This window comes from Taeniopygia guttata, chromosome 1, assembly GCF_048771995.1.
Source record: "Taeniopygia guttata chromosome 1, bTaeGut7.mat, whole genome shotgun sequence".
NCBI lineage: Eukaryota > Metazoa > Chordata > Aves > Passeriformes > Estrildidae > Taeniopygia > Taeniopygia guttata.
The window spans coordinates 85,709,992-85,737,898 of NC_133024.1; the positions used below are offsets into that span (position 1 = coordinate 85,709,992).

Here is a 27,907-nt window from a genome sequence, read left to right on the forward strand (position 1 = left end):
ACAATTGAGACTGCAGTTTTAATGTGCAAAGAAACCACCCACAGGAACTGACTGAATACATGCAGTTCTATCCTGATTTTTGAAACTGCTATCTTAATTTTTTTTTCTATGACTGTAAGATTAAATATAAGGAAATCAATTATAAAAAAGATTGAAGTTCCCAGCCTCTAAGAGAAATAGAAAATTTTAGGCTGTATCTTTAGCTGAATTTCCAACTTCTGATGGGCAATACACACAGGGGTGGACACCAGGTATCTGTGAAAGCTCTACTGCAAATAAAAAAACAACCCACATCCAAAACCTACAAAAATATAGCACTATTGTCTCCACTGTTGCTGGAGAGATAAGACACCTGAGGGGCTAAACTCATGTGCTGAAAATAGTGAATGCTTCCTTTTTGAGAACACATGCAACACAACATCCAAGCATTTAACCAAAGAGCCTCTACTACAAAAATCTCATACAATGACATCCTCACAACAATCCTATAACTAGCAATAGGATCAAACTCAGTCCTAAAGTAGCCACATGCAACTTCAATGAGAGTCATGTCTGCATGGTTTGTGATTACAATTTCTATACTGGCATTTAACTGAACTGCCAAGAAATGCCCTCATTCCCAGTTATGATGCAAAAAAAAAAAAAAAAAAAAAAAAAAAAAAAAAAAAAAAAAGTTAACACTTCTGAGAAAGTCTTTATTAAGCTTCTCAGTCATATACCAGTATTCCACTTTCTCCACTCCCACGAAGCTCCAATAACAGAAGTAAGTGTTTCAGCATGTCCACCTGCAACATCACTGCTACTGCTACAGGTGCCAGTGCTCTTCCAACTAGCTTTTGCCTTCCAGCAATGCAAATATTTCCAGGAAGAATTCTCTCCACAGCTGACAGCAGTGAACCATCTTCAGGATATGCTAAAAACCTCTGCAGGTAGTCAAGCAGTTCAAAACAGACCTTGGAACCCAAACGATGTGTGCAAAATAGGTAAGAGAATGAAAAGAACAGAATATCTCCACTTAAAGGTGAAAAATAATTAGCAATGATGGCAGTGTTCAGGCTTATTTTTATCTTATTTTTCAGCTCAGCTTCTGAAAGTTTCCTTTCTTTGACCCCTCTTCTTTCTTGAGTCCATTTTTAAGTACTTCTAAAAACACCACACCTAAGTATTAATTGTTTTTTGGACAACTGCAGGTGCTGTGATCTCCATTAAGCAATGTTTGTCATCTCCTGTTTTTTGCTGCAATTCCCTGGCTGACAACTGATCATGCAACATCCCAAACATGTTTAGTCTTCATGATCTGGAAAACTGTTGACCAGGAAATACAAATATCATAGGAATTCCATCAGACTGGCCTCTTTTCAGCTAAGTAGTTCAAAAGTTATTCCCATCCTACCACTGCACTAGTGCAAGCCTGCCCTAAGATTCATGCTGAAAACCACCAGGTCTCAAAAGTCCTAATTTTTCAGTCTGCTGTGAAATGCACCATCTTCCACTTAAGCACTGAGACGTTATCTTTCCCCTCAGACATCACATTCATTTCCAGCTCTCACAGAAGACAAAAATTCAGATATGATATCAAGACAGAACTGTAGCAATGACATTTTTTACTTTTTAGGTAGCTAAAACCATGAGAACTATTCAACATTCAAAATGCTGAATGCAGCAGACTGACAGAAGCTTGCAGAGAACACTCTGCAGGAGGAAAATCTCTAACAATCAGCTATGGGCTTTTCAGAGGTATAATGAAAAGTCTGGCCAAATCTCTCTGCCCAACTCAGTATATTTGTCCTAGATAAAGCAAGGTAGAAATGGTCTCCAACATTCACAGCATCCCTGCTAGTCTGCCCACTTCTGTAACAATGATGGATGCACACCATTCAGTAGGGACTACTGATCTATATCCCCTCATGTAATTTATGTATTGGATTTCTAAGAAATTGTGTTAAATCACATGGGAAATGCAGTTCTTGTGTGCTCTGACCTGAAATGCAGTTAGTGGAGAGAGGACCGTGCTGCCAGGTCCTGTGCTGTAGGGACAGGAGAGCATTTCAGCCAGTCACCGACAAGCAGTACAATTCTCACCTTAAGAACATGGCTTAAAGAGCAGGAAGGGGTCAGAACTGCAGCCCCATCCATATGAACCACCACTTTTACCCTCCAAGACGAGGAAGGAAAGCATTAAGAGGAAAACATTAAGCAGTTTTGTCTGCTCTTTTTTATTTTTTTTTTAATGAGCACAGGAAATCTGCAACCATACTCATGAATGTAAGAGTCTTGTCAGAGGAGCTGTCATATTGTAATTATTATGTTACTACACTGTTACTTCTAGCATCCTAAAGTACATCTGTATCAGCAGCTCCTCACTGATCTCAAGAAGCAGAACTATTCAAAGTTAGAGAATAGAGAGGGGTACCTCAGCCATTATGCTCACTTAAATGCAACAACCAGTACTTAGAAAAAAAATAATGTGTTTATGCTGTTTCTCTGTCTCTACCTTAATATTTTTATTGTTTTCACATAGGGCAATTACATTCCCTATTTTATCTGTAACCTTACTGCATTTCTGTTGCCTACCCTGCACTTATTTTCTAGTAAATACAGGTACTAACTTCTGTTTTTTCTCTTTAAAAGGCTCCTTCAGCTTCCAAAAGAGTCTTCTATTTCTGGTTGTCTAAAACATAATTCTTCTTTACAAGTAGACAAAAGCCAGAAATACGTTGAAGGTTTAGTCCATTTTCTCATCATGAAATACACAGCTTTCTGGTTAGTTTCTCCCTCTTATTGCAGTTCTACACTTTTTAGGAGCATGAGGTCTCAAAACTCCTGTCCCCACCCATTCTTCTGTCCTTCCCTCTCACGGCTACCACAAGGGCAAACTATCACAAAACCCTCAGATTAGCCAGATGAAGAGTTTTGCATGAGAAAAAATGAGATCACCAACACACACACCCCAACACAAACATAAACCAAAGATCAAGAGACAGAGTTGCGGGCTTCACCCGAGGCCCGCAAATAACCTGCTACCTTGAATAAACACTCATTCTTTGCAGAAGACTGCTGTCTTCAAGTGAATGATGGGACAAAGGGCAAACGATGTAAGCAGCATTAAAACTCGGTGCACAGTCTCTGGCTCTGCAGCTTATGCTGCTTGCACAGGGGCTCCTTGGCAGGACAATCCCTGCACGCATCGTCAATGGCAGTGACACGCCAGGAGGCTCAAACTCCCAACTGCTTTGCCCATCAGCACATGATGACTCACGTCACTGGAAATGGAACTGGTAAGGAAGGCCAAGCAACAGCTAACTGGGACAACCTACTTCATTTTCATCAATGCTTACTTTATGTTATTTTACAGGTAAGAAAATCTGGCCAATTTGTTATACTTAAAAAAAAAATTCAGACTAACATGTATCATAGACGCTCCTTTGGCAAGCTGCGTGGTGCTACTTAACGTCCTAACACACAGCATAACAGGCTGGTTCCTTCCTCAGGCTCTCCTCCTCCCAAAGGCCTGTGTGTCTGCTCTTCCAGCTCCTGCCGGGGCCCGGAGCGCTCCCTGCGCAGGCAGCTCACCTCCAGCGGGCTGCGAACCGAGGAGCAGGGCAGAGCGCCGGCACCTGCTGCGTGCCCCGCTCGGCCCGGGGCAGGCCCGGCGTGCGGCCCCGGGCTGCGACCGGCACCCGCCTGCCCTCTGCAGCCGTGCCCTGTCTGACAGACCCAGCTCCCGCTGCAGCTCTTCGCAGCTGGGAACGGCGGCGTCCAGCCTTCATGGGGACTCCGTTCATTCCGTAAGAACGGAGCGGTACCGCCAAGCAGACGGGAACAGGGCCGTGCTCTGGCCGGCAGGGACGAGCCGAGGCAATGCCCTGCCCCGGTCCCAGCCCGGCTCCGGGCTCAAGAACCTGGGATGAACAGACATAAACTTTTCCCGTTCTGGAGGAGGAGGACGAAGCTGGGCGGGCTTCCCTTCACCCGGCAGAGAGGACAGCACATGCCCGCAGCGCCCGCTAGCTTCCCCGCCCGACCCGGGGTGCCGGAGGAGCCTCTGTTCGGGCTGGCGGCCGCCAGGCCTCCCCCCGGCCCTGCCCGGCCCCTCCGCACTTACCGGGCCTCCAGCGCCGCTGCCGCAGCCCGGCCCGCGGCGGGTCTCGCCTCACTCGGCGGCACGGGCGGCCCGCTCGGGCGGCCCCGGCTGCCGGCGCATCCCCTCCGCCCGGCGGCGGGCGGCGGCGGCTCCCCGGCCCCGCTCAGCCCCTGCCGCCGCCGCCCGGCCCTGCCGCCGCCTCCATCTCCTCCCGGGGCCGCGGGCAGGCCCCGGCCCCAGCCCCGCCGCCGGGAAGGGGAGGAGGGTGAAGGCCGCCGCGGGGACGGCCCGGTTCGGCTGGAGGAGACGCAGCGCCGCACCCGGCCGCCCGAAGGCGGGAGGGCGGGAGGGAGGGAGGGAGGGAGGGCGGGAGGGAGGGAGGGAGGGATAGAGGAATAGAGGGCGGGCTGGGCTGGGCTGCTCTGCCCTCCCCTCTCCGCCTTCTCCCTCCTTCCCCTCGAGCGTGGTGTTGTTCCGGCTGGACTCCCGCGTATACCGTTGGGTGCCTGTGCTTGGGATGTTACGTTTGGGATTTTTAGCTGTTAAAATAGCTTTCGTAGATAGATACGCTGGTGTTTAAAAAATATGTATGCATCTGGAAATTACAGAATAATTTATATTGGAAAAGACCTCTGGCATCTTTGAGTCCAGCCGTTCCCCCAGCACTGCCACGGCCACCACTAAACCTTGTCCCTGAGGGTCACGTCCCTATGGTTTTTGAACGCTTCAGGAAGGTGATTCCACCGTTGCCCTTGGCAGCCTCTGCCAATGTTTGACAATCATGAAGAAATTTTCCCAAAAACCTGACCTAGATGTCCTTTGGTACAACTCGAGGCTGTTTCCTCTGGTCCCATCAGCTGCTGCTTGTGACATGAAATCGGTCCTCACCCGGCTACAACCTCCTGTTAGGGAGTTGAGACCAATAGGGTCCCTTTCCATGTGACTTTTCCTCCCTGATGTTTCTCCAAACACCTCTTACTGTTCCATTTTCTGAAGCCCACCATCAGGCAGGAAAGTTGTCCTTGGTCAGGCAGGAATTAAACAATTCACCCCAAAGCAGCTGGCAGAGCCAGGCATTCCCCAGCCCCTCATTCTGACATGCCAGACACAGGGTGGGTGCAGGCCCCAGGAGAAGAAAGCTGCCCTAAAGCACTGTGAAGAACAGCTGTAGTGTGATGGCAGGTGTTATTTGAATGCTGCTGTAGCCCAGCCCAGGCTTCTTTTCCCCCAAAGGCACTGTGTAGTGCACACAGTCACTGCACACAGCTGTGCACTCAGTGCTCTGCTCGCTGGACAAGCAAAATGCTCACCTACAGGACTACGATACCCACAAACCCCGTCAAAACCAGATGCTGGTGATGTGCTCTTTTTAATATCTATTTTAAATAGGTCCTCTTGAGGACTTATTGCAGTCTTACAGTGCATTCCTCCCTGTTAGAGGAGGATTTAGACCATGATCTGATCCGTACATTTTCAGACTTGACTACTGTGATGCACTTTGCTGAAGCCTGACCAAGGAAGTCCAAGGATTCTGTCACTGGTAGAGATACCATGGCCAGCCTGTGGAGTAGAACAGGCTAATGCAAAAATGTTAGCAACCATGTGTTCAGTGCTATGCTGATGTCTGCTGGTCTCCAGTGAAGCAGCAGAAACATAGCAGAAATAATTTCTCACTGGGAACCAGTGGCCAAAAGCCAGTAATCAGAAACCTAATTCTCTGCCTGGCTCTGTTTGTATCAGGCATCTTGGGACACCACATCCTTGTGCGTCCCTTCCTGTCTGCCTGTGAAGTAGAAACTATGATTGTGACAGTTACCTTTTTAGCAAAGCACATTGGAAATTGGTGGCTGTCACCAGTCTGAGTCTTGTACAGGCCAGAAAGCTGCTCCTTTCTCCAGGTTTCAGTGATGACTACAGTTGCAGCTATACATGGATTTATGAATAAGCAGTCTCCAGCTGTGGAACAATTGCTGCCAGATTATCAGGCTCGACCTAGGAATTTTAACCTTTCAAGTATGTTGCTACTGACATGTATAATAATTAATCCAGTACAAAATAGACCAATTTTCCAAATTAAGCCCAGTTAATAAGCTTTGTTGTCAGTAATTGGGCCTGAAAGTGTCTGATGAAGTTGAAGAATGTGTTGCATAGGCAACTGTACTGTTGGATTATACAGTTGCTAGTTCAGGCCAACAGGATTCTTGCTACTAATAATGCTAAGCTGTAGTAGGGTTTAGTGCTTTAAATAGGCAGCAAAATCAATGTGTGAGTCTGGGTTCTTTTTAATACTAGAGAATTTTTACATTGCCAGAGCAATGTAAAGGATAATTGAGCTGGTGAAAAGTCACCCTGCTCTCTCTGGAATATTCTAGAGTGTCTTTCTCAGTTAGATGATGCTAAAGCCAATGGAAGTGATGTACCTATTTTTTTTCTGTAAAGACATGAGCCTAAACATAAAAAATTCATCTTAATAACATGTTCAACGTTTATTTCACTAAAAAAAGGGTGTATGCCCTTATAACTCTTGTGTATCTTTATTCCAGGTTTCACATTTCTCCTGCAAGGCTCTAACTGAAGATCCACATTTGCAGCTTCGCCAGTCAGGAAAGACCCGGTGTGGCTCATTCAAGCATTTTAAGAAATTGTTATCTGTCAGTATCAGGCTGTCTTGATTTCCCTTAATATAAGTTAACTCTAAATGGCATTTGAGCATACCAAAATGTTTAAATGAGCCCCGTCTTGGACAAGATAAGTAATCATCCATACTGCAGTTTACATTTGAACACATGCAGCCTAATCACACTGAAAGAACCTTAATTTTCCTTCACCTTCCAAGCTCGTCCTATTCAGCAGAAGCCTAGGCTTGCCCGTATTGTTAAACTTATGCTATGTTTATTTTGTGCTTTTCGCTGTTATTTCAGGATTTAATCCAACGCCAGTTACTAGGATTAGTCTTGGTAGCCCTTTTTAGTCATGCTTTGTTTCCGTAAGAGCTGACCTTAAGGCAAGTCACCTGCTCAGCATCAAGTACTCATGAGTATTTAAATAAATCTTATTTAAATCAGCAGGAAGGCATGCTTTTCTTAGTGCAGTGCCATTATTAGTGAAATCATCCATCTGCTTCATGACTGCATTTTTGAGGCATGACTTACCACCAGAGGAGACCTCTTATGTACAAGTACCTTGATTTACAGGTCAGACACAGCACCTTTGGTATTAATACATTTATTAGAATGTGATCTTCATCACCAGATTCTGTCTCTTTCTGGAACTTAATGGAGTTTATTTAAATGTGGTTTGGGTTGATACAAGATGGAATACTTGGTGGCCTCTACATTATTAAGAGACACTGCAGAAACAAACAAAAAAAAAACTTAAAAAAAGCAGGCCAATGCATTCAGGGAGGTACAGCTTCATACAGATGCAGGACTTACTAACAGCATAAATATTATATCTATAAAGTAATGTGTTTCCTGGATTGTTTTGTTTTTATAACAATGCATAAAGTGCACATCAAAACCAGCTCTTTCATAGGAAAGATTGAGGTGTGGAGGGACTGGGGGGACTTAAGCCTAATATCTGTAGCAAAATCATACTGGCTGTAGTAGGGGTAAAATTAAATCCATAAGCAGACAATGAGATATGTTCATTTGAAGATTAAGTTAACTTTTTATTTTGGGTTAGAAGCAAGTGTTACCTCATGATGAGTGACTTGGAATTCTTAAATCTGCATATCATTACACCATTTGATTGCCCTTTAAGAACGAGACAAAAAGTTTAGATTGAGGTAAGTAGGTCATTAGCTGAACCATCTAATTTATCTTATATTCTTCAGACATATAGTCTGAGTTGGTAGTCTGAAAAATGAAAACAGATTTGTGAAGTGTATTAATAGCAAAGAATGAAATGTGTTGCTAGGAGTGGACTAGAGTAGCGAAAAACTACATTTAATTATCAAATCAATGTCAATTAAAATTGAACCAAAATATTCAAAATTAATTATATGGGTCATAAAATAAGTGCAGCCAATCAGCAAATTATCATGTCAATGTAGCAAGATAAGTAAATTCTTTAAATAAAAATCAGAAATAACAGTTGAATTTTAAGTCCCAGTTATGGGTGTTTCCCAAAGTAGTGAAATTAAGACAATTGACTGAATCAGTATGCAAAACAAGTATTGCAAAGTGACCTGCTACCCTGTTTTAACCCTCCCCTTTCCCCACAGCCCAAATCAGACAGCTAGATTCAGCTGGCAGAGTCAAACTCATCAAGCAGGTGAGACAGATTATTTCCAGGTGACAAAGTTGCTGTGACCCTGCAAGTACAATGCTCATGGTTGCGTCTGTGACTTAGGCTCCAGTGGGGGTAAGCTGCAGGTACCCATGCACCTGCCACTTCTGTGCCTTGACTCAAGAGGAGCTGAAAGAGTGACATTGCATAGATAGAGAGCACCAGAGCTGCTCTAGGCTTACATAAAGAAGGCAGATTTTTAGGTGGGTTTTTTTTTTTTTGGGTTCATTGTTCCTCAAAAAATATTACTGAGTGGAGGCAGCTGTGCTACTCTGAACTAGTACTTCTCTCAAGCAGTGTTTGAGATTACACTCTGAAATATCGAAAAAACACCTAAGCACAGCATGCTAAGCAGAAATCACAATTCCTGAAGTACCTGATACCAGTAGTGCTACTGTAGCGCTGTAGCAAAGGTTGGGAGAGCTGTTATCTTCTGCTTGATTATCCCCAGGTTAGAAAACTGACCAGTTTTAGGGTAAGCAGAAACACCTGAGGGAGCCTGAGGGGTGACTCGGGTCATGGGGGTGTGAGATTTAAAAAAAAAAAAAAAAAAAAAAAAAAAAAAAAAAAGGTGGAGGCAGGTACAGAACCTGGGTCTGATTTCTTAATTAATATATGTAGGATTAGAATGTTTTACATTAAGTGGAACAGCTTTCACAGGGACATTGAGTGCTTCAAATAATTTATAACTTGCTGTTTAGGGCTGGCTCTTGGGAGGTGGCAGATGCGGTATCTATCAGGAGGAATTTTAACATTTGTTTCCTATATCCTTATAGCTTAATAATTAACTAGGAACTGCACCACTCTTGTGAAGGCAAGAAAAAAGTGTTTGTGCCAGAAATTCAAAGAGATGTAAGTCTAAAAGGGTTATCCTAAAATGACAGGCAGTGTGCTACAATCCAAACTCAGGAGGGCAAGTCTGGGAGAGGGGGACTTCACAGCTCTTGGCACATCCTCTTGGCCAAGGCCAAGCAAAAGCAGGCTGTGCTCTGGCCATAGGGAGCAACTCCCCAGGGAAGTCCCATGTCCTCCTGTATGGTGTGGCTCCTGTGCCATACCTCAGAGTGTGCTCCTGTGGGGACATGGTCCTCATCCAGGAGTAATTTTGGAGCTATTTATGTGTGACTGTTTCCAGTGGAAACTAAGAGCCCACCATTTTACAGAGTCTGGAGCCTATTCCATAGCTTCCTTGACTCTTTAAAACAAACAAACAAAAAGCCAAAGGAAAAAAATCCCCTCACCCACAAAAAAAAAAGAAAAACACAGGTTGAAAGCTCTTTGTGTTTTTAGGAGATATTTTTTTGCAGCATTTATGAGCTGTTAACTATGTTACCATGCGTCCTTGAGCTTACTATGTAAGTTCACATGTTACAATAGTACAAATAAAAAAAAAAAAAAGACCAAAAAAAAAAAATACAAGGACCTTCCCCAGTCACTACGTAGACAGAAATAGGGATGGGACAAAGAATAAGAGGGAGAAGTTGGACTGTTTTGAAAAACGTGACCTTTGGATTTGCAACCCGGAGGTGAAACGAATTCTTCAGTCACTGAAACTTATGTTAAAAGTTCTTGCCCTTGAAATACAGAGACATCTAGGCTCACAAGACCTAGCTTTACCCTGATTCTCTGTCTGTGGCAAATTTTATTTCCTTCAGCTTAATGTTTCCCACGATATTAGGGCACAGCCCTGCACAGTGTTGCACTGCAACAATAAAAACTTGTTCTCATCTAGGTGAAAACACATGGGAGATTGTCTATTTGAAAATGCCCATTTCTAAAATAAGTGTAGTTTAACCATTTATGGCAACCATGACCAAAAAGAACCCTGAAAATATAAGAGGTAGGGTAAATATGGAAAGTTTTAGTGACATTGCTTTCAGCCTCACTACAAGAAAAAGGCTTAAGTGTATAAGGTGATTTCAACATTTAATATAACATTTGACATCTCCCAGAGTATAACTGGTGGTTTCCAACTAGCCTCTCCATTTATTCAGCTCACCCAAAGACAGCAGTTGATGTTTTGGAATTGTGTGACACTAGTCATTCATCAAACCTTGTGTCAGGACCACCCATGATAGATCAACCATGAAAAGCATTGTGTTTTATCTCTAGAATTTCTTCATTTAAAAAGAGGGAGAATGATTTTACATCTTCTTGCTATGTATTCAACTTAAATGAAAGAAGGTTAAGATTGATTACTCCTTCACAGACAATCTCTGAAAAGTATTTTAAGATACTCAGTTACAAAGCACACAGTTACATTAATAAGTCACCTGTTATTATTGCAATTGGTATTTGATAAAGGCAATATGGAAGTTGCCAGCTTTATACTTCAACCAAAGAAAAACATCATTGTTTAATGTTTTACATCCGTCACTGTAGTGTTTGAGAAAGTATAATGATGTGTTCTTTCAAGTCATGTTGCTCTAAATTGCAAAATCTACTCTGAGCTCAAAATTATTAAATTAAATTTAAAAAGGGTAAGCCAAGCCAAGATGTGATTTTCAAGTGTGAGCTAAGTATTATAATAAAAAATACATTGGTTCAGTGGTACAAAGTACCATCTTGTAGCACAGATCCTGGAGACTTTTTTGTCAGTTTCTTTAAAAATATTGTGAGTAGCCCATATCAGCTGTATTAAGCATTTCTCTCTTACCATATAACATCATAAATTTTTGCAATCTTTTTTGGCCATTCAGAGCCAAGCCTTTCCTTAGGCTGTCAGCTCTTGCTGAAGGGCACTATATCCTCTGTTCACCTTCAGGCTCTGCTCACAATAATCTTTGAGGATTACAACTATTTCCTTTTTTAGTATAAAGAACAGCCCTGCATTTGGAAGCATCACATCACTTAGGCAGACATATTTCCACAGCAACACTATCTTTGTTTTAAGTTGTATCCCCAGAAAAGAAGGAGGCTGCCATCCATCCACCCACTTACCAATTCTCTCTAGACATTCTGTCCTTTTATATTTTACATCATTTAACTAGTGGGCTTTCCTGGTTTAAAAAAAAAGCCTACCCGAGCAGTTAGCATGTACTTTGCTGTGACATCCTTATTTCCTAATTTACACATCTTCATTGAGCACTCACTTCATTAAGGAAACCGTGTCACTGAGCAGTGACCCACTGATCCAGCCACTGCAAAGGGGGCAGATTATTTTGTCCTTCAGGAATGATAAACAACAGCAACACACTGAGCCTCATTCTCTTGGATAACTCATGGTGCCACACTGTGCCTTGCACTGTTGTTGTCTAGATGTGTTCCTGTTACAGAAGTTATTGGGTCATATCAGCTTCTGCTATTCTCTTGATATTGCTGGAGTTAGAACAGGAAAATTACTTTTGGCTATGTTTTCTCCAAACAGAAAGTGGGGAGCTCTGCTTGATTTCTCTTTTTTTTTTTTTTTTTTAATTTTATTGTCACACTGTAGTTATTATGAGATTATCCTTAAGCCATTGCACACAGATTTCATCTTATCCAACTCCTTCATACAGGAGAAATCTCTTCAATAGATTTTTATAACTGGATAAGCAAGATACATTATTGATTCCGTGGCAAAAACAAAGCTGCTTTTAAAAAGTGTTTGATAATGGTAGTTTGATACAAAAGTTACTTCAAGACTGCTTTCAGAGTTGCAAGAAAGATGCAGCAGCATCTCTGGTTTATTCCAAAAGTTCAGCAAATTTCTAGAACCTGCCAGACTACAGTGTAAAGTGAATGTGTATTTTTTAAAATGTAAAACCAGCAGAAACTGGATACACAAATATGTTTCTCCTGTAGAACAGAGCACATTTAAAATATTTTTCCAATGATAGCCTGGATTTTTGAAATATATTTAATATACTCTCTAGAAATTGTTTTTTGTAACTTTATTATGCCTCCTGAAGCTTTATCATGATCTTTATTGGCTTCTTTAATGTTGTACTCAGTTATCTTAATGTAAATTGTTATAGATTAATTGATTTTAACTTTAAATTATTCCTCACTATTCCATTAAACACCATCTTCTTTAGACAGTCTATTGCCAACAAGGAATATGATAACACTGTCAACAGAAAGAAAAAGAGAAATGGAATTGAATGCAATTAATTCTTCTGTCTCAGGACTATTCATCCAGAGAAATAAACATAACCCCGCATAATTCCATGTGACTTCATGATAGTCACATACCTCTGGCCATAATAAATCCCTGAGGTTTACAGTGATAAACCAAACAGGATTTGCCAGTTACTGCACTGTATCTTATAATAACAAATTATGAGATGAGGTCCCAATGTGTCATCTCTGCTAAACCTCTCCCCAGGGAAAAACTTCTCATAGTTTAAATCAATTCAAGATTGAAGTAGTTTATTTAATTAGTAACAGCACATAATTGATCAGCAATGTGTGAAAGATATATTCAAGAGCTCAACAGATAAACCTCAACATTTGACACTCGCAAACTGTTACTGAAGTAGAAATATTTGAACACCCTTGAATAACTAATCCCCAAGTGCTCAAATTCTGCACAGTGAGGGGCAAGTGCCTACCTCTTTCTCTAGGATAAGGAGCTCCCTACGTCCCCACTTCTCCTTTGGGGGATGTGTGTGCTCTGGCTGTGTGTGAACCCCCACTGCTCCCTACACTCTCTGAACCTTCATGTCACCAAGTAAGTTCTGTTGGAGTACAGGTGCAGAATCTGCACTACATCCACTGGATCACTCCTCCTGGGTGGCTTCTGTGTCCCCCAATCCACATGGGTGCTGCAGTGCTGGTGCTGAGCAGGGCCCCTGCCATTGTCAAACCCTGCTCTGTTACAATCACCAGGGCCCTACCGTCAGTTGCAAATTTTGGTGTGTCTTTTGTGCGTTTTTCAAGTTAAGTTTGTTTCAAAAGACTTCAATTTCCTGGTTACTGTTAAATCCTGGTGATATCTTCTTCCCCTAAAGCAGCACCAGTTCGGGCAAGCATCTTCTCAGCCAGTTTCTGGTGTTCCATTCATGTGAATTGTTGACACTCAACTTCCTGTCTTACCAGGCTATTTTGTTGAGGGTGGTCCACAAAAGCATTCCCCCATGCAATATTTTGCTGTCAAGAAATACTTATTAAGAAGATAAAGAAAATGCAGATGGAGGATAAGAATTACAAATGTATGTATTCCTGCCACCACACTATCATTTTCCCTCATTTTTCTTGTCTAGCTGGTGCATCATATTATGGGAGGTCATTTTCTATATATTTATGTCTAATGGTGTATCTAGATCCTGGACTGGAACTTTGGCCCCTTCTGGGCCTGGAAAGGGCTGAGTAACACACAGTTCCTAGGGCAGACATCAAGCAAGCAGAATAGCTCATTCATGGGGTCCTTCCCTGAGCAGGGAGAGCTTTCTTAATTCAAGGTTTGGCTGACATGGAGCACCTAAACTCCACAAGATAATATGTAAATAGGATGTTAATGGACACAAATTAATTCTGCATGTATAACAAATCCCACCGTGCTTCTGCAGACAGACCTTTGGGAAAGGATAATAATTAAAAAAAAAAACCCTCACTCAAATTTATTTGAGAAGGAGATTAAAGGCTTTTAGAAGACATTCAACTGTAAAATGGTTCCTTCAAAGGAAAACCTGCCTTTTGTTTGCCTATGATTCTTCTAGACAGCTGCTTACAGGCAGACAAGGCAGATCTTTTGCCATAGAGAAAAGATATATGTGTTCTGTGCACAAAGAGCTCTACGACTCAGGTGTGGAGAGAAACAGCTTCTGAGCAATTCTCAATAGAGGCTATGGACAAGGCATCACTACTGACAGACAGGTTTGGACCCTAATCCAAGTAGTAGAATTAGTATTAATGGCTTTTTGTTTGTTGTTGGTTTACAGTCTGGTCTGATTACTAGACCCAGGAGTGGCCATTTCCATGAAACTTACAATTCCAAAATTTTCAGGCCAATAAAATGCTCTAACAGCTGAAAAGTTTTGCATTTTGCTACAGTAGAGCTTTTGTGCAGTGATATAATCTAATGAGATTAAAATAAAATAAAATAAAATAAAATAAAATAAAATAAAATAAAATAAAATAAAATAAAATAAAATAAAATAAAATAAAATAAAATAAGACAGTGAGTGGCAAGGCATAACTACTTTGGCCAAAGGACAGTATAAAAGTTAGCTTACGTCTTACAGCTGAAGTCAGGAGCCAGAAGGCATACAACAGTTCATACAAATGACATTTAATATGTCAAAGAAGTAATCACTTCATTTTCAATACCAGCAATACTGTAAAGATATAGCTTACTTGAAACAGAATGCTTTCATATTAAGTAAGTCAAATTACTTAGGAAGAAAAATACAGATACCTTCAGCAATAACTGTGAGTGACAGTGTTTGAGTACTTACTGATTTTGAATAGCACTCAACTCAGATGTCTGACAGGATTAAGTGCTGTTAAGTATAGCTAAGGGAAGCAGAGTTTTGGGTTAAACTCTTTGCTCCTCACTCAATGATAAGTGCACATAAGTTGCAGTGTCCAAGGCCTGAGCTCCAGTTATTTAAGTAGTCAGCTGACCAGATGAGCTGGTTTTTGTGTATCATATTAAAGTCAGGCAGATGATGGGTCATATCACCAGCACCAGAGTGGATGGGTCATAAGATATTGAAATGAATTAACATAGTCTGGTGATTTCTTCTCCCTGGCTGGTGGGTTTAGAGTGAGTGATCTTCAAGGAAACATGGTCAGTTAGTAAAAATGGTCTGGGATTGGCTCTCCCTGTAGTCAGTTCTTGGTGAGAAAAACATTTATTTTCAGCTACTTTCTTCTCCTATAGTAGTGAAGATGTAGGATTTGGGTATTTGCCAGAAATCTGAGATGTATGGTATGCATGTTAATCTAAATCCTTTATTAATCAGTGTAAGGTGTCCATAGACTGTGGTGATCCCTCTATAAACACAAAATTATTATTTACATATAGCTTTACCCAGAGAAAATTAAAGCTACAGATTAAATAATTCAGATTTAGGAGGCATGGATGAATGAGTGCCAGCATTATAATTCAGCTATTAAAATCAAATTTGTTCAGCTGGTGGTGTGAAGTATATGTCAGCCACTACAGCATTTGACTCAGAGACCACCTGGAAATTTATGGCTGGCCTAAGATGCCAGGAATGAATCATTCTGGACAAATCCTCGGTGAAAGCTAAACTGCAGATATTGAGTTATCCCACCAGTTGCCTAAGTGGAAGAACATCCTCCCTGTCCAGCTGGGGCAACACCAAATAAAATTAAGCCAAGTCAGAGCTCCAGGTTAAAAATCTTTCCAAATGTCTCAAAATCTAGAAATTATACTGATCCTTTATTCCACTGTTGCCAAATACAGCCCATTGCTACAGCACTGTTTCCATACAGCACAACATGGTAGGTGCAAATTGCTCCATTTCAGAGGAATTTACACTTCTCTGGCTGAGTGTAGCCATAAAATCACATGTCTCCAAAAATTAACCAATAAGCTATCCAAAAGAATGGAAATATTCAGTTTCCTGGTCTAGTTTCCTAACTTCACCAGTAGCATTTGTCCTCCATTTTTATGTTCTTGGTTAACTCTTGTCTTTGAACTCCTGCCCAGTGGGACATGATTTTAACTGATCCCCTTGAAATATTTACTTTCTGGCCTTCTCAACTTTATGAATGTGGCTTTACAGCTGTAAAGTATAGCAACCCAACCACAAAAAGAAGCATAAGATTGTATTTACTTGATAATATCATACTTAGTTAACATTCTGACAACCAAATCAGCACCTTTAGCAGATGTCAGTTTTACAAAAGTGTGATATGTGCTGGTAAAACAAAGTTTGGGCATACAGCTCTGAGTGCCAAGTAGAGCCCATGTAAAAACAAGAATGAGACAAGCTCCCACTGTTTGGACTATTTGTCTGTGCTGGAAAGGTAAATGAGTATTAACTAAAACCACATCAAACACAGCCTTGTATTCAACATAAGTAGGCACTGTCATATGTAATAGAAGATGAGTATTGGGAGCTATCTGCAGGCTCTGTGGCAGGTTTGCCTAATAAATATCCTCCATTTTCTGCAGCTTTCCTCATCTTTGCAAACAGGTCATGGGTGAGGTATTGAAAGCCCTCAGAGCACGACAAGGCATTGTACAAAGTACTGCTGAGCTGCGGAGGGGGAAGAGGCATGAGCAAGCAGAAGCAGCTTGGATGAGCTGGGATGCACTCAAGAGCTGCTCAATCGTGACATTGCACACTTCTGTCCTTGCTGTCTGCAACAACTACTGATTTCATTGCAGAAATCATTTACAAAAATGAAACCAGCCCTTCACCTTTTTTTGCCCATTGACGCCAAATTTTCTTCTTATTCATTTATCAATCACAGCATGTTTTATTCTAAAATTATGGGTGTCATAATATTGCTGTTGCTAAATATATGCCAAGACTCACTACTCACAATAAAAATCCTTTTGTTTCTCATCAACCTCCTGCTAAAGCTTCATTTTTAACTCCATTGTGAATCACTGAGGACACTGAAAGTCACCCTATTTTTCTCATTTCATGCAGAGAGCCCAGGACCTTGAAAGAGGAATTTTATTTATGCAGTGAAAGTATGGCTCATCAATGTGGCTTGGTGTTGATATATCAATTGGCTGCACCTTAGCTAACACTTTTGAAATGAAACATCTAGCAGCAAAGAAAGTTCTGACTTAAGGAAGCTGAATGTGTTCACAATATAACACCATCATATATTTGAAATTTTAGTTTTCAACACTTTCCCCATTCTTCTCTCATATTGCATAGCTGTGATAAAATACTATTTTCAGTTAGGAGATAAGTTGTGATTTTTGTTTTAGTGGAGCTTGAATGAGTTAATTTTTTCTCATCTTCAAGTATTAAACCTCACTTGATGTGAATGGATAGCTCCATGGGCTTCACTGTAGGCAAAATTTGCTGAAAGAAGGCACAGAGTACACTTAGGCTACTCCCTGGTAAATGGTGAAATAAAGCAGCAGATGGTTTATTGTGCATGAGAAGGAGGAAGGAAAGGTCCAGATGGCATCCAGTATTTTGTGTAAGGTAGAAGTAGATTTTACCCACCCAACATGATCACATGCTATTACAAAAAAAAAAAAAATCCACTCCTAAACTCAAATGTGTTTCAAAAAGTGGAAAGAGACTACCATATAACAGGCAGAAAGCAGAAGACTGTGCTTTTATCATCAAATAGGGAAAGCCAGAGAAGCACATCCCATTTCCATGAACCATCATTAGCAATCTGGTCATAATTTAATATTATTCTCTTGTAAAAAGATAGCAAAGTATTAGGATTTAACAGGATTGGTATCTCATATGTAAATATTAAAAAATAATAGCAAATGGTGAATCTATAATGGCTCTCTAAGATCCTGTGTTTCTGCAGCATGGGAGTGATTTGGATGCAAGATCTGTGATAAGCAGGGCAAGAGAAACACTGCTGGTGCACAATAATTTTCAGTTCAGTTAAAGTGTTGAAAGACAGAAAGAAGATAATTAATATGAAAATGTCCAATCTTTCAAAGTATCTTTACCTTCTCTCATTTTACTACCTCTGATGAGCCCAGCTCACACTTAGTAGTGGGGCTCTGCTTTCACACTTCTGTTACTACATTGGCTTAAATAAATTACACCAAACATAAACCTGCTTCTTGCTGTCATCAAAAATAAAACACCATTCTCCTTTTATGAGCAAATTTAACAAACACAGAGAATGCTTTCACTCCAGGATTTCATGGGCTTGGGTAGAAAGCAGGTCCTCTGCAAAAAGGAGATATGGGCTTCCTGGAACTCTGCATCATCTTGTTAATGAAAGCCTAGGCAGATTTGCTGTGAGAAACCATCATCACAAAACTTGCTGCAATCTGCTTTAGCTCCCACAGAGGATAAAAATTATACAGCCAGAGCGACTAATCTCTTTGAATTCTGTCTTGAATCTCCCATTCCACTTAAGACAGTGAGAATCTGACAACTGAGTGTCTGCTCTAGCAACACCTGACCTCTCCTGACATCTCCTCACTCAGATTATTGCCCCCCCAAAAGGCTGTGATGAGGCAAAGACAGCCATCTTTCCCAGGGGAAGAAACAAAGGGTGAACTAATGGTGCTGGGGTCACTTGCCTGCTCATGTGCCTCTTTATGTGTTCAGGACACACGGATGTGTGGCTGACAAAAGTCGATGAAGTCTGGCTCCCCTTTCCTTTGTGAGAAAGCAGGTGTGTCTCCTCCCTGACTGTTCTGAGATGCTCCCACCAGGAACAGTCCTGCCATCATCCTTTTAGTGTGCAGCACAGCCATTGAGGGACATTATGAGATGAGGTGGGATGCTGTGACAATAATACCTTCTGCAGCTTTTTGTGTCTCATATCCCACACTGGAGCCATTGCCTCCCAAGCACGTCTAATACATAGAATCATAGAATAGTTAGGGTTGGAAGAGATCATGTAGCTCCAATCCTGCTATGTTAGAAGTTGGACAACTGAATATATATTTGCTTCAGCAAGCCCAAAGTCTGTTAAATAAAAGAGTTCAGGAGGACTCTGCCTTTCTAAGTCTGTGATCTGATTAAAAAGCATTGCTCTTAGAACTTGCACAGAGAAAATCAGGGAGAGTTTTCCATAGTCAAACCCAATGATTAAATCAGGAAGAAAGGAGAATCACTTTCTATTGATAGCAGATCTGTATCTTTTCTATAGCCATACCCGCTAAGAAATTAATTAAATGGTGGATGGCTTTCTTTATTTCATGTGAAGGTAAATGTAGTAAAATAGGACTTGTTCAATATGAAAGTTCACAATCCTTCTAATTAGAAGGCAAACTATTTCCCAAGCTGCCACGAGAAGAAATAATTTCCAAACATTCAGCCCTACTACGAAAGTGAATTTTTTGTTGCTCTGTCACTTGACCAGGCACAGCATCTTCTCATCTCTCACTCTCTCCTCTCGATCACCTCTTCTAGAGAAGCAGTTTTGACGGAGGGTTCTAGGGGGTGGAGAGCGGGCTCCCTGATGCTGGGCTGGGTGTTTCTCGTCCCGGCGGGCCGAGGCGCGGGGCGGCGGGGGCGGCAGTGCTTGTCCGGCACCGGGAGCGACACCGGGAGCGACAGTGGGAGCGGTGCTTGGGACCGCCCCGGCGCCCATTGGCTCGGCGGCTCCATATGGGGCTCGGCGAGGCCCCATAAAGGCGTCCGTCCTCTCGCCCCTCCACCCATCCATCCATCCCACCGCATCCCCGCCATGCCCTCGCCGCCGCCCGCCCTGCCCTGGCTCCTGGCCGCCTGCTGCCTCTGCGCCCTGCCGCGGGGCTCAGGTACGTCCGGCACGGGGGGCGGGGGGACGCCGCAGAGCCCTGGAAAGGGTCGGCTCCTCTGGAGGAGCCCCGTCCTGGCTGGGCTCCGCGGCATCCCAACACACCCGTGTCCCGTCCCGCAGGGTTCCCGCAGCCTTTCTCGCGCTCCCGGGACGGCGTGGAGCTGCCCCCAAACCAGGTACGTCTGTCACTGTCGTCTGACAGCGATGCGAGCTGGAGAGGTAGGGAAGAGACGGGGAAGGTGGGAAACGAGGCTCGTCTGTGGCAGGGAAATGAGGTAGGAAATCGGCAACGGACTGGCAATACCTTATTAAATACCTTATTAAATACCTTATTAAATACCCAGGGGGTTGGTAAAGAGAGGAGGGAGGCTGGCGCCCTTTGCCGCCCGCAGCGGCAGGTGGACCAGGTATGGGCAGGGGTGTGGAGTGCAGCAGGGTGCAGAATAGAACACCTGGGTCAGCCAAAGATAGGCTAATAAGCCAGTCCCGACTTCCCGAGCAAAAACACAGGTCCGAAGGTATGATAGGCACACTGTTAATGTCTATTCTTTACTTTTTAAAGCAACTGGCACTGTGTTTCAGTCAGTGGATGGAAATGTCCGATCAACCCCAGGTAACTTGACTCCTGTAATGTGTTTGATCTGCTGAGACTCTCTCTTCCAGACATACTAATTGTCCTCTGTAACCTGGAGCATCGATGTCTGCAGGTGGCAGAGCCTCTGCCAGAGAGCCAGCAGAGAAGAGCAAGTTTGTTGGTGTATATGTTCTCCTCCTCATGAAGCTAATGTAGACCTAAAGAAAAGCACTTTTTTTCCCCCCATTGTTGCCATGCCAGTAATAGCTAACACTGAAGGAAGACATGCCAGACAGTTTTGCAGGATTTAGAGGTCTTGTTTGGTCCTGGCTCAGTGCTTGATGGGTGGATGGGTTTTTTCTGGGGTGCTTAGAGGAGAAGGGAGCAAGGGGAAGTTTTCACAGATAATTTCTGCTGGCCCAAGGCTTACACACACTTTAAAAGAAAAGATCAGTATGTGAAAGATCAGCTGCACTGCATTTAATATTGAGCCTAAGGGTCATATTCAAAGCAGGGAGAAAAATATTTGCAGGATCAGGAGGTATTTGGAAATTTTGAACATTTTGTGCTGGTTTTTTTTTTTTTTTCTTTATGAAATGTTACAGTTTTGTGAACCAAAACTTGTAGAAAACAGTTCACAGAGCCTGTTTTTCAGATGTCTTACACCTCACTTCCTTTGGAGCTGTAGTTCTCATCTAATGCAATTGAATGCCTAAGCAAATGCCGTCCTGTGGCAATGAGTATGGGACAGTGCATTTCAGTATATAAATAAAGATTATATGATTGACCAAAAGGCTTGTAGTTAAAAATGAGCATAGACTAAACATGCCTCAAACTAAAGCTACCCCTAGAACAATTAGCATAGAAAAATGTATTTTAAATATAAGAGGCTGATTTTGATCTATTTATAGCACCAGACTGTATTGACAACAGTTTTATTGTGGGTATTCTCCTCAAACAAAAGGCTAATTTTTCAGCTCATAATAGCATCAGTAAGTTTTCCCTTGCTCCAAGTTTTTTTAGTGAACTGTGCTCAATCTAAATTGATCTGGGATCAGAATCAATCCTGTTTTCTACCAAACCATGTACACCATGTTCTCCCTGTAAATGTATTAAAAGTATTGTTTGGGTTTTTTTTCAGATCTCAAGCACTGTTTTGGATCTCTGTTATTCCATATTCAACAACATGCATAAAAATGAGGTAAGGTGCAATTGCTTGTTTTTTTCCAAAGCACTCCCTTCTTAAACATAGAAAGCAACCGCTCCACGACCCACTTTCTGACATTTCTCTCCAAACAATAATGTATAATCTAATACTATAATGGTTTAAGAGATGTAAGAGGGTATATAAAAGATTTTCTTCTTGTTAGTAGTTTGCATGTTATTCTTAGTTACTTTAAATTATTTATATGAAACTGCTGTTTTTTCACCAATTCAGAGCTTAAGAACAAAAACATTCACTTACAGTCAGACTCAGTATTTTAACCCGATCCTCAACTTTGAACAACACACCTTTAAATACACTAAAAATATACATAACATTGTATCAATAGCAAACCTTAGATTATGTAGAACACAGATGTGTATGAATCGCTTCACTGATTTTAAGACTCTATTTGTGTTTGGGTTTCTTCTGTTTCTGACTCAGAGTAAAGAGATTAAGTTGAGGAGTTATTGAGTATAGCTCTTTTTTGTTGGTGCAGTCATATAAGGACCTACCTCAATGCCAGTTCTGCTTTATATCACTTTTTTATTAGCAGCATTTCATTGAGAACCTTTTCCATAAAATTCATTCAGCCCCCGGGTATATGCTAAAAAGGCCAATTTACTTGTGGAGGCTGAGTCCTCTGCTGTTTCAAAAGAGGAGTAGATCCTTCAAGACAATAATAGAAAGTATTTTGAAATGCATTTTAGTATCTCTTCTTGCCAGTGTCTTTAGCTTATTATAATTCCAAGCATGCTTTCCTGAAGCAGTCACTAAACCCTACAATACTGAAGCTGATTGTATAAAATATTCTAGCATTTCAGTCATAAAGTCTAATAAATGTTTTTGAGTTCACTGTTGACTCTTATGCTTCCACAGCTTAGCCATTGAGGGAATGTCCAGAATCACCTGGTAACTTTGAACAGAGTCCTATTCCTGGTTACTATTTTAGTTACTAACTTTGCAAAAAATTTTGTCTCCTCAAGATTGGAAGCTGAATCTCATACAATATCCTTTAAAATTATATGAGCTACACATCTGCAATATGATTTCTAGATGTGGTCAGAGTAAAGCAGCAGATAAAATAAATATGTGAAATATGGAAAAAGAACTATGCGAAGTATTACCCAGCTGATCAAATATCATATTACATGAAATCCTACTTTCTTAGCCCACAAGGAATCTTCAGAAGACACTACAAACACGAGTCTGTATGTAGTGAACCCAATGAAACAGTTATGAAATCCTACTAATGTCAGCTGAATTTAGCTTTCTACATCATTCTATATTTCTGTGAATTAAAAAAAATATTCAGTCAGAGTTACAGATCCTATAGAGAATGTAGATGGTGTTTTAAGAGAAGGAATGAGACCTCAGCACTGTGAAAGGCAAAGTCCATGGCAATTTGGGTTTGAATGGGACTTGAACCCCACCTGGGGAATTTAAAATACTTTGTGAGAACTAAGAATATTTAGCATCAATGTCCAATCACTTCACTGTTTGTTTGAGACTTCCACCCCAAAGATATTTAAAAGCTTAGTTTTTACCATATTTCTTCCACAAAGTGATCTCTCACCTGTTATAAATTAGGATAGTTGAAACTGCAGGCTGAGTCATAAGCCAATCTCTATCTCTGCTTGGTGTGTAATAATGAACTCAGAACAAAGGTAACACTCATATTGTCTCTCTGTGGTAGTCTCCTCCTTTGCATCCTTTAAAGCACCTTGATTGAGTGCATTTTTTTCTTCCCTAGTATTTCATAGCTCTGTAAGTTAATGTCAGTCACTCTATAAATTGTTGTCTTGCTGCTTGAACCAAAGTAATCCTCTTCTCATACCCTGAACCATGATTCCGTCTTTCTTGCTCGTGTATTTTGTCTTTTAAAACTCCTTCTCTGCAGTTTCCCATCCACATGCTTTCCTGCATTCTCACCCATCTTCTCATTCTTGCCCATGACATGTATTTGTTTTTCAAGCCCACTCCAGGTAACTAAACCCACTCACTGATGGGTGACTGATGGGCTGTGCCACGCAGCCATCCCATCTCATTCCTGCATGGCTGGGAGCATACAGCCTGGCAGCTGTGTCATGGGCAGGAGGGCTCTCAAACCAGGCTGCAGGTTCAGGGCTGCATCACATGTAGAACTTGGTCTGCTCATATAAAGTCATGTGGAAAATTTCTACTCCTTGAAGTAAGGCTGAGTAGAAAAGTAAGCAATTTTCTGAAGAATAAAGAGTGCAGGGGAAGGCTTAGACCCGGCAATCTTTCCTGGGTTAAAACCAAGGGCAGTCTGAAAGGTGAAGAGCAGTCCCATTTTTACAAGATAAGAGCTATCAGTACAATTCAAGCCTGAGGAGTGGAGCTCCAGGCTGAGCTCTGCTTCACCCCCCAGAGCACAGCTGCACTTTGCTGTGCAGCAGGGGAAGCCTGTTGAATGATGGTAATGAACAGAGCAACTTCCAGGCAAGGCTTCACATCAGTCTTTTAAAAGATCCATTTGCTGCTTTCTTACATCTATCTGTGATAAGTGTAAGGTTATCTCTTTTCTCACACCGAGTGTACCAACCTCATCAGTACCAGAAGGTCACTGTAACAAACCAAAATGTGCCAGCATGTTGATTAACGTGCAGTGTCCACTTGCAGGAATCACAGATTGCTTCTGCAAAGTTTACAAAGAAGGTATGTAAATACGAAGACAAGCAGTGGCAGTAGCAGTGGATAGGGAAGTATGTCCCTTTCCTTGTTTCTTTTAAAGTCAGCTTGGGTTTTTCCAGTGGTTGGGAAGTGATCTGTGATGACCCTGCTCATACCCTACATGTAAAGCTTTCTTTTATATCTCTTTTAACCCTGTGAATCTTTAATTATGGTAATCTAGTTTATTTACACTAGACACAATGTGCTAGTTAAGGCATTAATTTTTTATCAGCATTCTAGATGAATGGGCATTGGGGACTATCAACATCTTGTTTGCATGCTGCTGGAAAAGGCCCCAGATTACCAATATTTTGATAGAATGGTGAAATTTGGCAACAGACCTATGGAACCGAGTTTAAAGTATTTTGTTATTGTTTGTTTGATTTTATAGGACAGTCATGGAACTCTGGGGCGGCCTTTCTTCCTTTTCAGGGTATCTGAATCTCTTTCTTTTAAAGATTCTGAATCTCAGATATTGTTATATGTTCACAGATAAGCAGTTGTTTCACAAATTCTTGCTGCAGTTGTTTTGAATAGAAGCCAAATATCCCTATGCCTGAAAGCTTAGGGGGCCATTTGCTCAAAAAGCTCTGGTTTGGCTAAAAGATGACAAGATAATGAGATTTGGGGTACTGGTGGATTAAACACTTCTTTTTGTTTGAAGATATGGCTCTGCAAATATTTTATCTTGAGCCAAATCATTCAAGTGGCTTGTATCTCTGAGGCTGTCAGGGTGCACTGATGCTAAATAAATTAGATCAAACATGTGCCTGAGCTGAGTGCCCACCTGGCCTGAAAGGTCTGCCCAGGAAGTGAAGTCACACTGCATAATGGTGAAAAACCAGAGCAAAATTATCATAATTTGTCTCACACTTTTCATCCATTGGCTTGCTGAGCTATGACATGGTCTAATGACCAGTGTGCTGGTTTAGACACACTCTGATTAACACCAAACTAAGTCTTGGGAATATCTTCAACACATTTAAAAAAAATTTTAAATACTGTAAAGTAGGTCATGTCAGGTAACCAGAGTACCAGTTCAGCTGTCATTTATGCTTAATTTCAAGTTATTTGTTGCTTCAAGTGTGTTCACCTAGGTTCTTTCAGTGCTGGCATTTACATGCTCTTTCTTAGGCATGTGCCTATACTACCCCAATGAATTTAAACCCAAACCTGAATGAGAATAATTAAAGCTAGAATGTTTAGCTTTTGGGGCATATTTTTCTCTTTTTTTTTTTTTTTCTCATATTTAAAAACATAACCCACCCTGCATGGATCCCCCTGGTATTTGACCTGCTGTTTTCAAGAAAATCTCACTGCAGTTTTATACAGTACCCTGTCTGCATAATGGGGATGTATTTTGGTGTGCTTATAAATCTGTAATCTATTGCTTATTTACAATCATCTAATTATTATGTTTTTCAGCCTCGAAATGGAAGAACTGTTGAAGGCAGTGGTAAGTAGGCAACCAAAAGTGTCAAGAATTTCTTCTGCCTTTTCACCAATGATGAGCCTCATGACCAAAGAAGGCACTGAGAAGCATTACAAACCTAGTACAAACCTAGATACACATATTTCATATGGACACTAAGAATTGTCTTGACAGAAATGTAGGGTTTTTTCATGCTCAGAGACTTAGAGTGCACACCCTTGCCAGAAGGGAGGGGGGCATTTGTCATGCTTCCATACTCTAAAATAAGATCAGCAGGTAGATCTTATTTTACAGTATGCTAGAAAGAGAACTGTGTGAGAAGAAAGGATTCATGTTGGAGTACAAGTAACAGATTTGAGCACTTTTCTGGACCTTCAAATATCAAAATCTTCTGGTTTTAGAATCTAAAGCTATTTAATTTCTAGCTTTGAAAAGAACCAGATGTACAGAACTGAGTACTAAGTCATATTCAGATCAACATCTCAACATAAAATATGACACTGTGTTAATTTGTTGCAGAATATCGTGGCATGTGACGTTCATGGATTCATTCACCAGTTTGATGACTTGGTTTACATAAAGGAAAGATACTTCCCATTGCACTGGTTGTCTATTATGTGACTCAGTTGTCTGGAATTTGCTGTTCCATGTAATAAATTTGCAATCAGTAATTCTTTTTGTTGTCCTTTATTTATTGAAGCCCATACTAGGCTTCCTTGGGCTATAGTCTAGCATTGCCTGGTGCCAGCTGTAATCAAAGGAAATCCATCATCTCAATATCGACAATTTTCAAATGCAACAGGGAATTTTATAACATCTTCTTTAATAGGGTCATAAATGATAAGCTTGTCCTTTTGACTAGATAATATATTTCCCAATTATTTCAGAATAGGCATCCTGAACAACACTATACTAAAATCATCATGGACATTTTAATGATTTATTTTGAGTAACTAAGTGCTCAAGTGTAATAATTGATGAATCCAAAGCACTTTGAAAGAAGAGGAACAAGTACTACTACATACAGATGTTATTTGATCAGATGATGTATTTTTTTCAGCCTTGCCTTGCTGGCTATCATAAAGCACAAATGAGGCACTTTTGAGAAATATTCGGAACATCTGCCCTTTTTTTCTGAAATCATGCATTTGAAAATGTAGTGCAGCTGATTGTGCTTGCACTGTATGGAATATTTTGGTATGTGGAGACATTTATGGACACAAAACTTTAAGTACTAAGCAGTTACTTCCTTAGGAAGAAAAGAGCATAGTAAAATTGAGGTTCTGGGGATACAAATAAGGCTGAATTAATTTCCTTGAGCCCTTTGTTACCCCTCCTTCTCTTTGGCTACTGTGATATAGTACTGTTCCAGTAATGCTGGCACAGCTGCATGTGAACCAGATTTGGAGATACCTTTGTTTTTAAAAACAAACCCTGAAATACTGGTGTTTTGTCATTTTGTAGGATTTTTAGTGGGGTTTTATTTGGATTAATTCCCAGTTTGGGCTGTATTAACAGAAGTTTAACTGGTAGTTGGAGGGAAGGGATGAGTTATTTGGCAATTGTTGACAGCATCTAAGGCAGAGTATTCAGTTTGGAGGCTCAGAATACAGGAAGGCCATGGAAAAAGTGGAGTGAGGGCCTCCAAGGTGGTGAGAACTTGCCCCTGAGGAGATGCAAGGGTAACTGGGCTGGTTCAGTCTGGAGGAGGGATGCCTTCAGACTCTACAGTGCATATGAGGATCATCAAGCAGACAGCTGTTGTTCAGTGTGCTGTCAAATCCTGTAGGGAATTATTACCCTTGGAAAGACTACCAAAGGGTAGTCTTTATGTACCAAAGGGATGCTGGCTTCTCTGGCTTCTCAGGTATCTTGGACCAGTTAGGATGTCCCTCTGGAAGGACCAACTAAGCCAAATACAAGTGGTGGGGATGCACTCTGGCAATGCAAATAGATAAGAGATAATGATTACGAAAGCACTGCAATGGCACTTCGGCCTTGTTTCATCTCAGAGTTCAAAGCTGAAAAGTATCAAATTTTGTTCAGGTCTATGTAAGTTTTTGTACTGGTATTGGCTGGGATAGAGTTAATAATCTTCATAGCAGCTTTTATGGTGCTGGGTTTTAGATCTGTGACCAAAACAGTGTTGATAACACAGGGATATTTTAGCTGTTGCTGAGCAGGGCTTGCACAATCTCAAGACCTGTTTCCCACCCCACCAGTGAGGCATCTGGGGGTGCACAAGGAGTTGGGAGGTGACACCACTGGGATAGCTGACACAACGCTGAAGGGATATCC

General features: G+C 41.3%; 2 protein-coding genes across 4 annotated transcripts in view; one reads left to right on the forward strand and one right to left on the reverse strand.

Moving 5' to 3' along the window:
• Nucleotides 1–4,436, reverse strand: part of CHST10 (carbohydrate sulfotransferase 10) — an 18,493-nt gene extending 14,057 nt beyond the window's left edge. The window contains exon 1 of the mRNA XM_002196323.7: nt 4,106–4,436. The gene's annotated coding sequence lies outside the window, so the exon portion shown is untranslated. The remainder of the gene's footprint in view (nt 1–4,105) is intronic.
• On the forward strand, nt 3,184–26,280 carry NMS (neuromedin S). 3 transcript variants are annotated; one of them, XM_072932649.1, is made up of 8 exons: nt 3,184–3,355; nt 19,826–19,881; nt 20,268–20,318; nt 21,421–21,480; nt 24,127–24,162; nt 24,569–24,610; nt 25,603–25,633; nt 26,129–26,280. In XM_072932649.1, exons 1-8 carry the CDS (start codon nt 3,331–3,333, stop codon nt 26,143–26,145), a joined length of 318 nt encoding a protein of 105 aa, XP_072788750.1. In that variant the 5' UTR covers nt 3,184–3,330; the 3' UTR covers nt 26,146–26,280. The 3 variants fall into 3 exon arrangements, with proteins under 3 accessions (XP_072788750.1, XP_032605324.3, XP_072788743.1); XM_072932642.1 differs by lacking the exon at nt 3,184–3,355 and adding an exon at nt 19,357–19,703; XM_032749433.3 differs by lacking the exons at nt 3,184–3,355; nt 24,127–24,162 and adding an exon at nt 19,355–19,703.
• Nucleotides 26,281–27,907: the final 1,627 nt, after the last annotated feature.

Bases quoted from the DNA above. Each gene is read 5' to 3' on its own strand.
- NMS (XM_072932642.1), top strand. From the start codon at position 19,403: ATGCTGGGCTGGGTGTTTCTCGTCCCGGCGGGCCGAGGCGCGGGGCGG. The intron at 20,319-21,420 runs GTAACTTGACTC...GTTTTTTTTCAG, and splicing joins AAATGTCCGATCAACCCCAG to ATCTCAAGCACTGTTTTGGA. The intron at 24,611-25,602 runs GTATCTGAATCT...TATGTTTTTCAG, and splicing joins GGCCTTTCTTCCTTTTCAGG to CCTCGAAATGGAAGAACTGT.